This window comes from Apis florea, unplaced genomic scaffold, assembly GCF_048593485.1.
Source record: "Apis florea isolate Af1SG1 unplaced genomic scaffold, ASM4859348v1 contig_3081_pilon, whole genome shotgun sequence".
Lineage (NCBI taxonomy): Eukaryota > Metazoa > Arthropoda > Insecta > Hymenoptera > Apidae > Apis > Apis florea.
The window spans coordinates 5,588,302-5,605,181 of record NW_028256703.1 but is presented as its reverse complement, the minus strand read 5'-3'; the positions used below and the strand labels follow the sequence as shown (position 1 = coordinate 5,605,181).

At 32.0% G+C, this 16,880-nt stretch overlaps 3 protein-coding genes across 7 annotated transcripts; 2 read left to right on the top strand and 1 right to left on the bottom strand.

The window, feature by feature from the left end:
* Positions 1 to 158: 158 nt before the first annotated feature.
* On the top strand, positions 159 to 9,656 carry garz (Sec7 domain-containing protein garz). Of its 2 annotated transcripts, XR_015292297.1 has the most exons (15): positions 159 to 382; positions 748 to 946; positions 1,029 to 1,256; positions 1,324 to 1,430; positions 1,496 to 2,003; positions 2,067 to 2,467; positions 2,580 to 2,757; positions 2,855 to 2,970; positions 3,085 to 3,273; positions 3,442 to 3,777; positions 3,981 to 4,189; positions 4,293 to 4,538; positions 4,652 to 7,331; positions 8,289 to 8,486; positions 9,382 to 9,656. XR_015292297.1 is itself a non-coding variant. In XM_086909152.1 (14 exons), the coding sequence occupies exons 1-14, from the start codon at positions 242 to 244 to the stop codon at positions 8,388 to 8,390; spliced, it is 5,640 nt and encodes a 1,879-aa protein (XP_086765278.1). In that variant the 5' UTR covers positions 159 to 241; the 3' UTR covers positions 8,391 to 9,360. The 2 variants fall into 2 exon arrangements, 1 of the variants encoding a protein (XP_086765278.1); XM_086909152.1 differs by lacking the exon at positions 9,382 to 9,656 and having other exon boundaries at positions 8,289 to 9,360.
* Positions 9,657 to 9,976: 320 nt separating this feature from the next.
* LOC100871127 (zinc finger CCHC domain-containing protein 24) lies at positions 9,977 to 13,842 on the bottom strand. Its single transcript, XM_086909157.1, has 5 exons — positions 13,583 to 13,842; positions 11,530 to 11,783; positions 11,109 to 11,351; positions 10,585 to 10,749; positions 9,977 to 10,160 (listed from the first exon to the last, which is right to left on the bottom strand). The coding sequence occupies exons 2-5, from the start codon at positions 11,722 to 11,724 to the stop codon at positions 10,047 to 10,049; spliced, it is 717 nt and encodes a 238-aa protein (XP_086765283.1). The 5' UTR covers positions 11,725 to 11,783; positions 13,583 to 13,842; the 3' UTR covers positions 9,977 to 10,046.
* On the top strand, positions 11,781 to 16,570 carry LOC100869038 (cyclin-dependent kinase-like 4). Of its 4 annotated transcripts, none has more exons than XM_086909154.1 (10): positions 12,233 to 12,422; positions 12,659 to 12,833; positions 13,053 to 13,231; positions 13,344 to 13,557; positions 13,793 to 13,881; positions 13,965 to 14,227; positions 14,386 to 14,583; positions 14,729 to 15,020; positions 15,171 to 15,567; positions 15,684 to 16,081. In XM_086909154.1, exons 6-10 carry the CDS (start codon positions 14,060 to 14,062, stop codon positions 15,892 to 15,894), a joined length of 1,266 nt encoding a protein of 421 aa, XP_086765280.1. In that variant the 5' UTR covers positions 12,233 to 12,422; positions 12,659 to 12,833; positions 13,053 to 13,231; positions 13,344 to 13,557; positions 13,793 to 13,881; positions 13,965 to 14,059; the 3' UTR covers positions 15,895 to 16,081. The 4 variants fall into 4 exon arrangements, with proteins under 4 accessions (XP_086765282.1, XP_086765280.1, XP_086765279.1 ...); XM_086909153.1 differs by having other exon boundaries at positions 12,266 to 12,422; positions 12,912 to 13,231; XM_086909156.1 differs by adding an exon at positions 16,461 to 16,570 and having other exon boundaries at positions 11,781 to 13,231; positions 15,684 to 15,777.
* The last annotated feature ends 310 nt before the right edge of the window (positions 16,571 to 16,880 follow it).

The following is a 16,880-nucleotide window of genomic DNA, read 5'->3' as shown; positions in this document are numbered from 1 at the left end:
TAAAATTAATGGAAAATATAAGATTTTGTGTTTTTATGAAAATTATTTATGATATTATTTATATTTATATAAATGTAATACATGTAATTTTTAATTTTTACGCTAGATGGCACATTATTATTGGTTTTGAACGTTTCTTTTAAAGCGACAATTCAATGACTATCGTGTTGAAAGTGTTCCCTTGACACTTACGAATTATTGAATATTTTCTAAGGTTTCGTCGGAATAAAAAATGGTGTAAATGACAAGTGTTCTAAAAAAGATGGGCAGAATTGTGAAAATGGCCTATCCTGGTGGTGGTTTATATGTTGTCGAGAGTGAGGTTTGCCTCTTGGTAACGGCTATGAGACGAGGTGCTCGATGGTCTTCTCACTCTCATCAGGTTAGAATATTTTTTGCTTCTTTTTATATATAAAAAAAAAAATACTTATGTTTTCTCATAATTATAATTATTTATTTATAAATTTAATTATGTATTAGATTTATATATATATATATATAAAATATATAATTTGTTATTATCATCATCATCATCATCATCATCATCATCATCATCATCATCATTATCATCATTATTATTATTATGTTGTTGTTGTTGTATCATATTATTTGGATTTATAATATAACTACTATAAAACAGATTATAGTAGTGATATGAAAATATGAATATTATTATTATCATTTTAATTATTTTAATTCAGATTTTTCTAAATTGTATATTTTGCATATTTTGATGCCATTTTCAAGGATGACGATCAAGATACTCTTATAAAAGGATTATTCAGTTTAAAAGAGGTGCTGAATGAAGCAAAAGATATATCTTGTTTAGATCCAGGTGTTTTTTTGGCTCCATTTTTAGAGATTATACGATCAGAAGAAACAACTGGACCTGTTACAAGTCTTGCATTGTCTGCTGTTAATAAAATGATATCTTATAGTCTTATAGGTAAATATCCATTATTTTATTCGTTATATATTAAAAATATATTTAGAAATATATATATTAAAATAATAAATAATTTTCATAGATTCAGATCATCCAGCAGTAGCCCAATGCGTAGAAGCTATTGCTGATGCTGTTACGCATGCAAGATTTGTTGGGACTGATGCATCTGGAGATGGAGTTGTTTTAATGAGAATTCTTCAAGTTTTAAGGGCTCTTATGTTATCACCAGCCGGTGATTATCTTTCAAACGAAAGTATTTGTGAAATTATGCTCAGTTGTTTTAGGATATGTTTTGAAACACGACTTAGTGGTAAGAAAATTTTGAATATTTAATTTCAAATTATTTTTCAATTTCAACAATATTTTTTTGGTTACAGAATTGTTAAGAAGGACAGCAGAGCATTGTTTAAGAGATATGGTACAACATCTTTTCACACGATTACCTCAATTTGTTGATGATACTAGAGTTTTATTAAATATGAAAGTAAGATTTATTAAATATATCGGTCGAATATAATATTTTTTATTTAACATGTTGTGTGCTTCTAGAAAATGAGAACAAATAGTATAGAAAATAATCGAAGTAAGAATAGAAGAAATAAAAATCATGGTAAACAAAAGGCAAAACAGAATATAGATAATATAGGAGATATTGAAGATCCACTTCCAAATCCAACTGATAAAATTAGGTCGAGTTGTTTGACGACGCCTGTTAATTCGACAGGAAATATTGTTGATATGCAAGGTTCTTTAGATCAAGGTAGCATTGAAAAAACAGAGGAAGAAAAGAATGATAACAAAAATCATAACAAAAAAGATTTAAATGATGTAAACGAAACTATTAAGCAGGGAGATATATTTGATATAAAAAAAGAGAAGGAAGATATAAAAGATTTGAAAGAGTGTAATAAGCAAAGTTGTAGTGAAACAGAGGAGAAAGGAAATGTGATTGATGAAAAAGAAATTTTATCGAAAGAAGATAAAAATATAGACAATATAGAAATGGATAAACACAATGAAGCTAAATCGGTAAATTTATTAAATGAAGGAAATCAAGGTAATGCTTGTTTTAATTATAATTTAAATCGTAATTTTAATTATCATTCTGTTGATTTTATAGAGGACATGAAGAAATCGATAAATGATAAAAAAAATATAGATTCGATAAAATCTTTGGCAGGAAGTGTCGAAGATTTAATATCAGTCGATGAAAATATAAATAATGCATACAAAACATCTAAAACCAAAGAATCTGAACAAATCGAAGAATATATAAATGCCCAAGGAGTTCGTTTTATGCCACATCAACAATTAGCACCTTATGGTGCTTTGTGTGTCCGTGAATTATTTAGATTTCTCGTATCTTTGTGTAGTCCTCTCGATAAACAAAATAACGAAGTTATGACACATCTTGGGCTCAATTTATTGCAAGTAGCTTTAGAAATTGCGGCTGACCATCTTTCCAATTTTCCGTCATTACTGGCACTTGTGAAAGATGATCTTTGTAGAAACCTTATTTTGGTAATGATGCGATATCTTTATTTTTGTTAAGTCTTTTATCTTTATTTTTGTTAAATTTACTTGGAAATAGAAACATAAGAAAATAAATAATAATTATAACTGTATTTAATAGCTTCTTGGCACAGATCGATTGTCGATTCTTGCAGCGGATTTGCAAGTATCGTTCTTGCTATTTGAATCTCAAAGGCAGCATTTGAAATTCCAAATGGAGCATCATATAAACAAATTAATGGAAATAGTAAGTTCAGATTCGAATAGGATATCATATGATCAGCGTGAACTAGCTCTCGGTACGAATATTATATAACTATTATTATATAACTTTATTTATGAAATGTCATTTAATTAAAATAACGCAACAAAGTTTAATTTTTTTTTTAACTTTAGAAGCTATTGTACGATTATGGAGAATACCCGGTTTACCAGCAGAATTATATTTGAACTATGATTGCGGCTTGTATTCTTCTAATTTATACGAAGAATTAATGAAACTATTGTCAAAGGTATACCTTGGTTTCATGATAATAGAAAAAAAAAAAAACCAATATATAATATACTTATATTAATATATTATCTTATTTGTTAAAAATTGTATTCGATTTACATTTCGTTATTAGAATGCTTCCGCATTAATGGGTAATATGCAAAATATGCAATTTGTTTCTTTGGATGCTATATTCACGTTGATTTCTGGAATGGAAATCAGATGTAAAGGCTACAAAGATTTGTGTAAATCATCTCGACATGATGCATCACCAAATCTTCCAACACGAGAGGAATTGCTTAGTATAAAAGCAAATAAACGGGTTTGTATTTAATTACGATACATTTTTTTTTTTCGTCTATATTTTTCTTTTTTCTTGCATGTTTTTTTTTTTATTCTTTATTTTATTTTTACAATTTCTTTTCTTTTCGTTTTTTTGCTACTTTTCTCGTTGAAAAATCATAGAAATATATATTCTTTTTATACATAGTGGTTGATGCTTGGTACAGAAAAATTCAATGAAAATCCACGAGAAGGAATTGCTAAACTTACGGAACATAATCTTTTGGGTGGAAGTCCGGGAAATCCCGATCCAGAGAAAGTAGCTAAATTTTTGAAGGAAAATCCTGGTCTTGATAAAAAAGCTATTGGGGAATACATTAGCAAAAAGGAAAATAAAAATGTTTTAAATTGTTTCGTTCATAGTTTTGATTTGAAGGATATGCGAATCGATCAAGCTTTACGACTTTATTTAGAATCTTTCAGACTTCCTGGCGAAGCGCCACTTATTTCTTTGTTGCTCGAAAAATTTGCCGAACATTGGCACGTGAGTTTGGTTTTCCATTTGATATGTATATAATGTGTGTGTGTGTGTGTGTGTGTCTGTGTATAAATAAATATCAATATAAATAATAACATAACATATAAATATTATAATGATGATAATAATAATAATAATAATAATAATAATAATAATATAAAAAATTATATAAAATGTAAAAAAGGATCGCGTATTTGTTTGTTTTCTAGGACAGTAATGGAAGGCCGTTTGCATCGGCAGATGCTGCATTTACTTTAGCATATGCTGTAATTATGTTGAATGTTGATCAGCATAATTACAATGTGAAAAGACAAAATAATCCCATGACGGCTGATGAATTTAAAAGAAATTTAAAAAAAGTGAATGGCGGTACTGACTTTGATCAAGGAATGCTTGACGAAATATATGCCTCTATTAAGTAAAATTTTCTTTTACACTTTTCGATCATAATTATCTCAATTTTTAATTTTATAATTTATACTTATGAAAAAGTAAGATACGTGTAATATTTTTTTTATTAGGGGCGAAGAAATTGTGATGCCTGCCGAACAAACCGGTTTGGTGAAAGATAATTATTTATGGAAGGTATTATTACGTAGAGGTATTGGACTTGAAAGTTTGTATCTAAGGATTGGAAATTCTGGTGAATTCGTGGATAAGGAGTTAGCTGAACGGGCATGGGGCCCTATTATAAGCGCGCTTTGCAGGGCATATGATAAAGCGCCCGATAGATCGTTGCAACGTCGAGTCGCCGAAGCTTTCCATCGGTTCGTTATATTTATATTTATATTCATGTTCGAATTGAATATTTTGAAATGATAATTGATAAAAAATAATAGTGATATGTTAGAAAGAATGAAGTCGCGTTTTTTCTTTATAGTTGCGCTTCTATCAGTGCTCATTATGGGATGAGCAGCGATTTGGATACTCTTGTAGTGAGCTTGTGTAAATTCACGGGTCTTGCGACCGGTGGTGAATCCGAACAAGTGGTTTTACAGCTTGGCGGAAGTAACAAGTGTCAGTTAGCTGCGCGTACTCTTTTCAAAATTACTCACATATATGGAGATGCGATAAGAGGCTCGTGGAAAAATATCATCGATTGTTTGCAATCGTTATACAAGGCAAGATTATTGCCGAAAAGTCTGACCGAAGGAGAAGATTTTATCGATCCATCCGGAAGGATATCGTTACTTCGAGAACCAACTACACCGAAACCAGCTCCGGTAGATCAGGGAATATTATCCAGTTTATATTCTTATATAGCTTTGGATACTTCACGCATGTCTCATCCAGCCGAAACAACCGCAAGAAAAAGAGCTACGGAATTTATTGGTAATTGTTATCTTAAACAAATCATCGAGGAAAGTAAGTTCTTGCAGGTTGAATCACTTCGATCTTTTGTCGGTGCTTTGGTATATCCAAACTCTCACGATGAAGATGTATCAGTGTTTCTGTTGGAACTTTTGTTGGAAGTAACTATTCAAAATCGTGACAGAGTAACTTGTATTTGGCCGATAGTACAGGGCCATCTAGACGGATTATTGACAATTGCCGCGCGTGAAAATCATCCATATCTTTTGGAGCGAGTTGCTGTTGGAATGTTGAGATTAGCAATTAGACTGTTACGGGGAGAAGAATACGCGTGTACCGTTTTGCCGCCTTTGTTACCTTTAACTCATCTTCCTTCCGCTACAAGCACACCACTTGCGAGACAGATCGCTTACGGTTTGTTCGAGTTGCTTAAAACAGGCGCAGCTAATATTCATAGCACGGAAGATTGGAAAGTAGTATTCAGTTTGTTGGAGTGTGCGGGTGCTGGAGCATTAATGCCGAAACAATCGAACACCGTATTGGACGAAGCGACCAATTCTAGAACATCGATGTTGGATCCTAGACCGATCAGTCCTATACCCGAATGGGTACTCGTGTCTCCAACAGGGACAGAAGCACCGTTACCTGTTGCCGCTGACACGATTGTATTAGATCGTGATTTACAACCTCACGATCCTGCTGCCCTCGTTAAATGTTGCGAAAGTTTGACATTCCTAGTCAGAGACGTGGCTCATGTAACTCCATTTAACTTTGAATTATGTATACGTTGCGTGAGAACATTTGCCGAAGCAGTTCTTCAATGTACAGGAAAAAGGAACAAAATGCTCAATATTCAGGAGGAAGTTGGTGTTGCTACCACTTATCAACAAAGTCCCATACAATTGTTAGATTTAATGCATACGCTTCACACTAGAATCGCTCAAGTATTTCGATGGTGGGCCGAAGAGGGTAATGCTACGGAAAATATTTCTTTATGGCTACAGGTATGGAGACCTTTGTTACAAGGAATTGCAAGATTGTGTTGCGATGCTCGTAGACAGGTACGCACAGCAGCTATAACGTATCTTCAAAGTACTCTGCTCGCTCACGATTTGGCACAATTATCGGCGATCGAGTGGTCTCAATGTTTGGAACAAGTTTTGTTCCCTCTGTTGGCTCAATTACTCGGTCCGATAGCTTCGAACGATCCTATCGGCGTGGAAGAGACAAGGGTCAGGGCAGCCATGTTATTATCCAAGGTATTTCTTCATCATTTGAATCCATTACTGACTCTACCTGGATTTTTACCACTCTGGCTAACAGTGTTGAGCTTACTTCGTGCTTATATGCACGCGGATAATAGCGAGCTTCTCTTCGAAGCCATACCGGAATCATTGAAAAACATGTTATTGGTTATGTCTTCTGCCAACGTGTTAGCTCCGACATCAAATTTATGGGCCCCGACTTGGAGAACGATAGATGCATTTCTACCCAATCTGAAAGCGGAATTATTTCCAGAACCACCGATTGTTGTTCCGTTACCATGCTCGCCTCAATCGATACAATCGCAACAAAATTCGCAAGTGATCAGTTTGATAGAGCAACGACAGCCCTCTTTCTCGGGATCCCTGGCTTTATCTCAGCCAAAATCTACATCGATCGATAATTTGATTATTAACGATACCGGGGAAAATTGCCAGAATCGAAACGAATCTCATCCACATTCGCAATCCTTCCTCACTGCGGAATATTCGGCTATAAATCCAAAGGCAAGATCGATATCGATAATTTCGACTCCTGCCGATATCGTTTCATCGTTCGATGAGAGTAAAGAATCGCAACAGGTGATTACTTTGGTCGATCATCAAGTCCCAAATATATCGAGTACGGAGATTGCGGAAGTATCAACCGCGCAAGAATCTATCGATATTTCTCGTTGTAACATTGATCATCGATCTTCATCAATGATCACTGAATTTAAAGAACAACATCAAGAGGAAATGCCAGTAATATCGGAGCTATTATCATCGACAATAACGAAACTATCGAACGAGGAAAGATCTGATCGATCGTTAAAATCGATTATTATTAATGGAGATGAAACGAAGCAAGTTACAAAAATGAAACTATACGAAGAACAGAGACAATGTCAACAAACCTTGTTACGATCCGAACAATATTTATCGGATACACAAGGAATGGAACGTACTGAAACATTAAATTCTTCTTCTCGCTCGGATGCATATCAGGTAGAAATTAATATCTTTCATTTTACAAAAATAAACGTAATTTATTCTTTCGGTTTTTATGGAGAAAAAAATCAATGATAGTGCGTTATTTTTTCTCCGTCTCTCTGTCTGTTTGTCTCTCTCTCTCTCTCTCTCTCTCTCTTTCTCCCTCTCTCTTTCTCTCTCTCTCTCTCTTGTGATTTTATTTAAACAAATAAAAATTAAATAAAAATTATAAAAGTGAATTTTAATCAATAATTAAAGATGTTTCCTTTTATTTATATTTATTCAAAGATCTAAGATAAAAAATACGTTTAGTTGTGTTTTTGTAGAAGTTGAAAATCATATAATATAAATAAGAGACATTATTGTTTTTATATATTACAAAGTTATCAGAGTATTTCATTACTACGTCATTACTATGTATTAATCGCAAAAGTATTCAAACGCTATTTTTACAAGGAAATTTAAAAATAAATTTTAAAAAATTTAATTTTAATGAAAATTTTTATATATACGGAGCAATTTATTTTTTGACGAAAAATCTTGAATATATGAAATCTATCCTCAAATTTTTACCTTTTTTTTTTTTTATTTTTTTTATTTTTTTTTATTTTTTTTTATTTTTTGTAATCATTATAACGTTTTTATTTTTAAAAAATGAAAATAATACTGAAATTTTAATTTTCGGGTCCCCTCAGTGACAACGATATTAATAATACTAATAAAAAAAATTACTCTATATATTATTCCATTATTTCATCATCTACATGTTCACAATATTTTGTACGAAAACAGAATTATTTATAATTTTGATAACACAATTTATTACAGTTGAATAAAATTTGCATAATGTATACGAATATTTTTATTATAATTGTATATACATATTTATAGCTATATTTAATAAATAGATGTAATAAGATAAATAATAGAATAATAAGTAAAAGAATAATCGAGTATTTTCATCTTTTACAGACAATGACCGTAGATTCCGCAGCGACGACGATGTTTAATTCAGCGGCATATTTTAGCGAAGATCCTGCGGCTGATCGTCTGTTCGTCGTGACTAATCCTTGACCACTGTACATTCGTTATGTATATTCTATCATTGTTTTTGCGACAGAGAAATTTTTGGGTGAAGTTTTAGCGAAAAAGAATTTACTACGTGTTACAGTAGGTGAACCTTTGGCTTCTTGTATATTTGAAATTATGATATGTATTAATAATAATGTATGATAATTCATTTGATATTATTATTAATATATATATATATATATGTGGTATATTTATACATTATACGTATATATACATAAATGATTGTAATATCTATGATTTGGTATCGTATTTCGTGGAATTCGATTATCTTTATAATAGTTATTATCATCATCCTCGTCATTACATCATCGAGTATTATTGTATCATTAGATCGTTAGATAAGTTAGATATTTTTTTGAAAATTTGATTATTTCTATTAATTGATTTTTATTAATATCAATCTATACTTACCTACGATGTATTGAGATACGACAACACGAATTACGATATCGTTAATAGAAGATAATTATCAAATTGTTCCTAAGCGAACGAGTGATGGTAAATCGATAATTCTTGCAATTGTACAATAATATGTGCAGTTTACAAGATAAAAGAGATCGGTCGTCTTAATCTTTTTATTAATATTGATATTTTTTTTTTTTTTTCGTTTCTTTATCTTTTATGTAAGTATGTATGTACATACAAATATGTAAAGTTTGAAATGCATAAGCTCAAGAGAAGAAGCAAGTTGAAACATTTTGTAACATACCTGTGATTTTTCGCAATTTTATCACGAATAATTATCCTGTATATATACAGTTTATCTCAATTTCAATAATACGAATTTCTGCAAGATTTGTAATCGAAAATTGAAATCGTTAGAATATTTGACATTTTAACATGTAGACAATGTTGTATCAAAAAAAAAAAAAAAAAAAAAAAAAAACACGTTAAATAATATTAAAAGCAGCTGTGCTGTTTGAATTTTTAAATATAGAAAACATACACGGTCTCCGTATTTTTTATTTTGTAGACTTATAGATGTGTACGCATATAATAATATTTCGACTCTATGAGACGGAATTAAAAACATCGAAAGAAGGCGCGGCGCGTTCCAGTCAGGACAAATTTAGAAATGGACAATCTGAAATCTAATATATATTAATAAGAACGAATAATCGTTGAACGAAAAACTTTCTATTCTTTCTTCGACGAATTATACGGTCGCTTGCATAGTTTTATAGTAAGTAATCGTGCATGCTTATATATATTATAATAATTTTATGGAAATATAATTATTTTAGAATATTTTTCACGAGAAAGTTTTCTGTTTCGTGACTTTTTTTATTCACGAATGATCGATTAACTCGTAATAATTCGTATAAATGAAAGAAAAGTTTGGATAGGGTTAGGTCGAACTTACTTTTATATGATATGATATATTATACGTATAACTTATCTGTTATGAATAATTGTATAGAAAAATAGAATAATACCATATTATATGAGATTCGAACAGATATCGATAAGTTACAATATGTTGTAGTAATGGTAAATTTTCAGGAAAGATTCATCGATCGGTACGAAGATTCATCATTGATCATGTACGAATTTAAAAGAACGACGAGTATGTACGTGGAATTTATATTTCTGTTTGTTAAAATTAATCAGTCCTGGAGTATTATATAGTATATCGTATTATTGATCTCTTCGACAATAGTAACCAAGAGTTTTACATTTTTGACAGAGATGTTGCGGATGAACCTTACTTTGGTCGGACACATCCAATCCGTCTGGTTTCTCTAATGGTCTCTGAAAACACGTAGTAAAATGTAACGAGATTACGTAATTACACAATCATGTTGGCGTGCAATGAAAATGCGGTAAATTTGTGATTACTCGTTGCCAGGCTGGGAAAAAACAATTCTAATACGAATTTGATGCAATAACAGATTATTAACAGTTAAAGGTATTTATGTATTTTGGTAATTTTGCGTTGCTGAATTTGTTAGGGTGGAAGAAATAACATATTCCATATATATATATATATATATTCGGAACCAATTTTTTCTTGGTGATGATTTACTACTAATTGTGAAGCTAGGTCTGGATATTTTACATTACACATGTGTTTTTTTGTTTTCTCTTTTGGTAAAATTTTTTCAACTCGAATAACGTTTGTCGAAAGTATATTTTAACGAGAATAAACTTTTGATAAATGTAAATTTTTACTCACTTGTTTATGAGGATAAACGTTTATATGACATTTAATACATTCCTGGCCCATATTGGCCCAGCTATTACCCGACATCCATTTGCGTTTGCATTTGGGACATTTGTATTCTCCGAAGCATCGTTTTTTTCCTTGATACGGCGTTAAACCTTCACCCTTTGGTCTTGCCTGGAATCGATCGTTATAACTCGTTTATTATTATTATTGATCTTATTTTTATATTTTTAAGTTTTTATTATCTATTGCACTGTATAATATCGACTCTCTCGTTTAACGTTTCTAACGTTAATTCAAATTCAAAATTAACAATAATTCAATAGTATAATAATAGCAATAGCGTACGCGTTTTAGACGCGTATATAAGAAAGACTCGAAATACTGGATGACACATTTCACGAGATATTCGCGAACGGTGTTGTTATTCGGATCGGTCTAAAAATAATGCACATCTATGCAAAGATAATATCCTCGGTAATCTTCTACTTTAAACTTTATCGACAATGAAAAGAAGATTTTGAAAAACACACCTGCGGGCAATCTTTGATATAATGACCTTTCTTGAAACACAGGTGACAGAGATAACTAGGCGGTGGCCTTTTCGTTGGTTTTCTATCTAATAGACCCAATTCTCTGAAACGATCTGCAAGTTCGTTGATATTGTCTGCAAAATTGCCATTTATAGCGCAGGAAGGATCGAGTGTATCACGATGAGAATGAGTTTGTGACGTTGTTGTTGAAAAACCGCTCCAGATTGCCGGAACAAGTTTGTTCTAAAATATATTACAAATCGATAATCGTTCGATAAATTATCGTTAAAATGTTATTTTATTTTTGTGTTTGTATATTGATAATTAAAAAAATCGTAAAAATTGTTTAATTTTAAAAAAAAAAACGAGAGAGAGAGAGAGAGAGAGAGAGAGAGAGAGAGAGAGAGAGAGATTTGAGAACCTGATCTCGCGGTTGAGCAGAATTTTGATCGGCGATTGCTAGATAGACCCAATTGAGCAAATGGGGCGAATAATGTGGTTGGTGAAGAGGTTTCCGACCTTGGCTACCGAGAGCGTTCATAGGTCCAAGGCCGAATTGAGATGATTCCTGTGGTTGCAAATGTTGAATCGCCGGTGTTGGATGGCAAGCGGCCATAATCAGAAATTTACCGTCCTCCCACGTGTTTTTCAAATTTAATTCTCATCTTTTCCATGCTTGAGAAAATATAATAATTGTTTGTTGGATATATTTGGAAAACGACATTACATTATTATTATTATCGCTCATTTTTATCGATACACATCGAATATATTTACGAATCACTGAAATGAAACAAGAAACGTTCTCGATGCACTTATCGGTAACTGACTATTTCGTTTAAAAATACGAATTCACCCAGTAACCAGCCAGTTGTTTCCCAAGATTAATTTAAGACCTAAGACACTGAGATACACGACGATCATTTGATCATTAGATCATTGCAGGATTTGCACGGATTCTTGCTTTTCGTTCTACGATACGCTTTTCTGCCTGCTGCCGAGTAACATGTCAACGAGTAACATGTTTTTTCAAACAATCTATTCGTATGGATGTACATTACAATAATGCAACGTCGAAGAATTGGCAACGTTTCCATTCGAAACTTCACTTCGAACTGTCTTCTGCGTTTCGATGTTTTCACGAAATATGTAACATCACGCCATATGTAATTGCTTTACGTGATAGGTTCATTTAATTTTACGTGTTTTTTTTTTTTTTTTTCTTTTTTTTCGAATTCACCTCTGTGCGCGCTTTTATACGTTATCGTAACAAAAAGTTATTCGTTAAACGTTGGAGCGTTTGAAAATCTCAAGGTATGAAAATATTTTTCGCACTTGAAAATGATATCAGATTCCCAGATTATTTTATTTTATTTTCTTCTTCTTCTTCTTCTTCTTCTTCTTCTTCTTTTATTATTCTCGTTTCACGATTATGACCTCACGATTATGATCTTGGAAGATTTCAAATCACTTTTTTTTCATTCAAAAAATACTTATCTTATTATATACGAATTTCGATTATCTTTTTATGTATTCTTTGTCAATGATAGAGGATGGAGATACCGATAACGATGGCGATGATGATGGAGCGGTCGATTGGTTCCGGTCGAGTTGCTCTATCCTTATGCTTCTTCTTTCGTCTCGAACAGAATCAATTCGGATGGAAAGTAAAAATTGGTCGGCGTTGACAATAAATCAGCAACGATAACCGCGTGTTGCCGCGCGGTAAGTATCGATGTTAATATACGATTTCACAGAAAATTTTCGTATTTCCGGAGTCGACAATTGCGTTCGTTCGCGAAGGGTCTGTCTCTAGTCTGAACATCGACAATGTTCCACGATCCGCGTATACGTAAAAACGCATACACATGAATCTAACATCAGCGTTAAAGAGACCCCCGCCATGTGGTGCAGCTATTTCAGTGCTTGCTATCTATCGAACAGCTTGCCACCGAGTACGAGTACGAGTATTGCTCGAACTTTGCCTCCAACATCTTTACTTACGGCAAAGATTCTCGCTTCCAGCATCTTCCAGCGAATCAAGCTCTTCGTGTTGACGATCAACACGATCAAAATTTCTCCTTCTTATAAATATACCGCCTTCTCAACAGAATGGAAATTAGGTAATTAAAGAATTTATAAATTGAAATTAAATTTCAATTTCGTTACATACTCTCGTTGTTTAATATTAAACGATCAAGACGTTTTATTGACACAAATTCTTTTTCTTTGTAGATGGAATTTTTAACCAATGTTTTACATCGATCACCGCATTATTGTTTATCTAAATTTTGAATCTTAAATGATGAATTTTAATATTTTCAACCCTATCTACCTATTTATGATGTAACTATGTGAAATAGATTTAATTTTCAATAGAACTCGAATCAATTTCTCGAAATCGTGAATTCGATAACATGATCAAAATTTTATCACGTTGTATCACGTTGTACGTATTAAATATATATAATTACTTTTTAATCTTCTGTGTGTAGATGATCGACAGTTATTATAATTAAAATAAATTTTGCAAAATTTATTTTATATACACATAAATATTCTTTCTTGATGTTTGTTTTATCATTTTATTTTTTTTTTTTACTTTGTGTTATTTCCTTATATTTGGCATTATTGTTCGCACATATGTACGAGTCATGATCGATTAACCTATCCTTGTTTTTCAGAATGAAGATACTATTTACTATCGAAGTCGATATCGAGATATATCGAATGATTTTTCTTTTTTTAAGAAACATACGATAAGGAACATATGGTAAGTAACTATCCATATGATGTAAGTAAATACATACGCAAAAAAATATGTAGAATAAATTCTAAATCTTTGAAATTTGATAGAAAACAGTTATGTTCTGCCGAGGAAAGAAACTATAAAAAAGGAAGAGAAAATCGAAATAAAGTTAAGACGAATTTTTAAGCATTTTTAAGACAAGATGGATAAATACGAGATGATAGAAATCGTAGGAGAGGGAAGTTATGGCATGGTGATGAAATGCAAGCATCGCGAGAGTGGACAATTTGTAGCCGTTAAGAGATTTCTTGAAACCGAGGAAGATTACGAAGTGCGAAAAATGGTATTTCGAGAAATCCGAATGTTGAAAGTACGTCATATATATTCCTTTTCTTTTTTTTCATTCTCTCTCTCTCTCTCTCTCTCGCTCGCTCGCTCGCTCTCGTTCTCGCTCTCGCTCTTTCTTCTCCCACCCTCTCTTTTCTCATATTAATTCGCCTCTTGTGAGAATAAGAAGCATATTTACAGAAATTACGCCACGATAATCTAATAAATATGATCGAAGTATTTCGTCGAAAGAAACGATTTTATCTCGTATTCGAGTATTTGGATCATACTTTGTTGTACGAATTGGAAAATGTTGGAGGACGCGGTTTAGGTTTGGAAATATCCAAACGACATATTTATCAAGTCCTTCGTGGATTGGACTTTTGTCACGGTAATAACGTAAGTGTCATCGAGAAATGTGTAAAAATTATATATACGTTCGAGCGTTTAAATTTTTCGATTTAAGATTACGTTTGGAGAAAAGATCGATCTCGAAGAATTGTAACGATTCCGATCGATCGTCATTTTTTCATTTCATCGATAGATAATGCATCGTGATGTGAAGCCAGAAAATATCCTCATATCTTCGAATGGAGTGGTGAAGCTTTGCGATTTTGGATTTGCACGTTTTGTAAATAGTCCAAACGAGTCTTGCACGGATTACGTGGCGACAAGATGGTATCGTGCCCCGGAATTGTTAGTCGGTGATCCTCGATACGGCAGACCGATAGACATTTGGGCGGTAGGCTGTTTGTATGCGGAAATGGTGGTCGGGAATCCTTTGTTTCCTGGTGATAGCGACGTAGATCAGCTCTATCGAATAACCAAAATACTTGGTAATTTTGTAATTTATCTTTTTATCTTTACCGTATTAATTATTACGTGCGAAAAAGAAAGAAAGGAAGAAAAAAAAAAAAAAGAAAAAACACGGATCCTTTGTCCGAGAAAGAAACATGGAACGTCTAAAAGAATGTGTATCGTTTTAGGAGGATTATGTATGAAGCATCAAACTTTAATGAATCATAGCAGACCTGGTCAAATATTGCGGCTTGCGAGCGCGGATGAGCTGATAGGACCACCTCAGTCCGGTCTTTTCTCGATTCGTAAATTATTTCCCAAATGGGATATAGTCGCCATCGATTTTTTGGCTCAATGTCTTCGTATGGATCCCGACTTAAGATCAAAATCTTTCATGCTCTTGGAACATCCGTTTTTTATGCAAGATCGATTTGTCGATAAATTTCTTCTAGTTTTGAGAGAAAGTATCGATATAGAATCTTCTATGAATCCTTTGTTCAATAAAATATTGAGCGAAAAAGAGCCGAGTGTTTTTACGAGTTTGTTCGAATCATCGTCGAAAACTATTTGCCAACCTTCTTCCAGGTCTTTATCCCGTAATTATTAAATCATCAATTGATTAGGGATGATTTATCGTCCGAGATTATTCTTTTTTCATTCTCTTTATTTCTTCTCTTTATTTTTTTCCCTTCCCCCTATAGATGGCACATGCATACCATTATCACGAAAGATTTAAACGACAAAACGAAGTCCGAAGCGATAGATACGATGGAATTATGCCAAACTTTGTCACCGGTGCGCATCGATTCCTCACGAAAAGTTTGTAACATCGACACCATTTCCGTCATACCAAATACAACTTATATTCGTAAAGTAAAGCAGAAAGGAATTGTCGTTACGCATGATTATTAAAAGATTATCACGTTATAGCTTTTTTGAAACGTTCTACGATCGTCCGAGTAGAGACGATAATAAAAGGAAGAGAAAAAAAATACGTGTATTTATTAAGGAAAAGCAAGATCTTAAATAGATACTTTAACTCCGTTTTCGCTTAATATTTGCAAACGATTAATAAAATTTGTCTCTTTATCGATGAAAATGATATATCTAGTATATACTTGCTTCTCAAATTCTGTAATATCATATATACATATATAAATATCGCTTTGATTACATATATATATATATATATATATATATTTGCAAATGAAAAGGAAAAAAAAAATATTCTAGATTTTTATGTTACGAAATATAAATACTTGTTAAACGTTATTAGATTTGTCTTAAAATATCATGACAAATTAAAAAAAATTATTGATATATTATTAATAACAATTGTAATAGTAAATATCGCAAGAGTGTCGATGTAAGTAGGAGATTTTGTATTGAAATTGTATTGTGGTATAAGCTTAAAAGAATTTACAATATAATTTGCAATTACTGATTATTTTATATATTTATATTATGCATTTATTTAGTGAAATTTTTAGTCGTCTCATGGAAAATTTTCTCGTCAATGTGAGAGCAATGCTTGTTCTTGTTCTATTCGATCGTATCGTATTCACAACATTATCATACAACATTGTAGAATCTCTTGTCGTCGAATAATTTAAAACATTTTTAGTAAGTAAACACGTGATAAAAATGAATCTTTAAACTAATTAACCTGTTTTTTTTTTCTGTTGCAGGTTTTAAAAAATCGTTTCGAAAGAAATGTATAGAATTACAAATGGATTTATATTTATCAATTGAAATTTAAAATAGATATGCATGTATATCTAGCGAACAATATTTGTAAGAATATTTTTTCTATTATCTTAGTAATTACGATTAGAATATTTTGAAAATTAGACGCAATTATATTTTGTTATTGTTATAAAGATTGCAATTTGTGGATT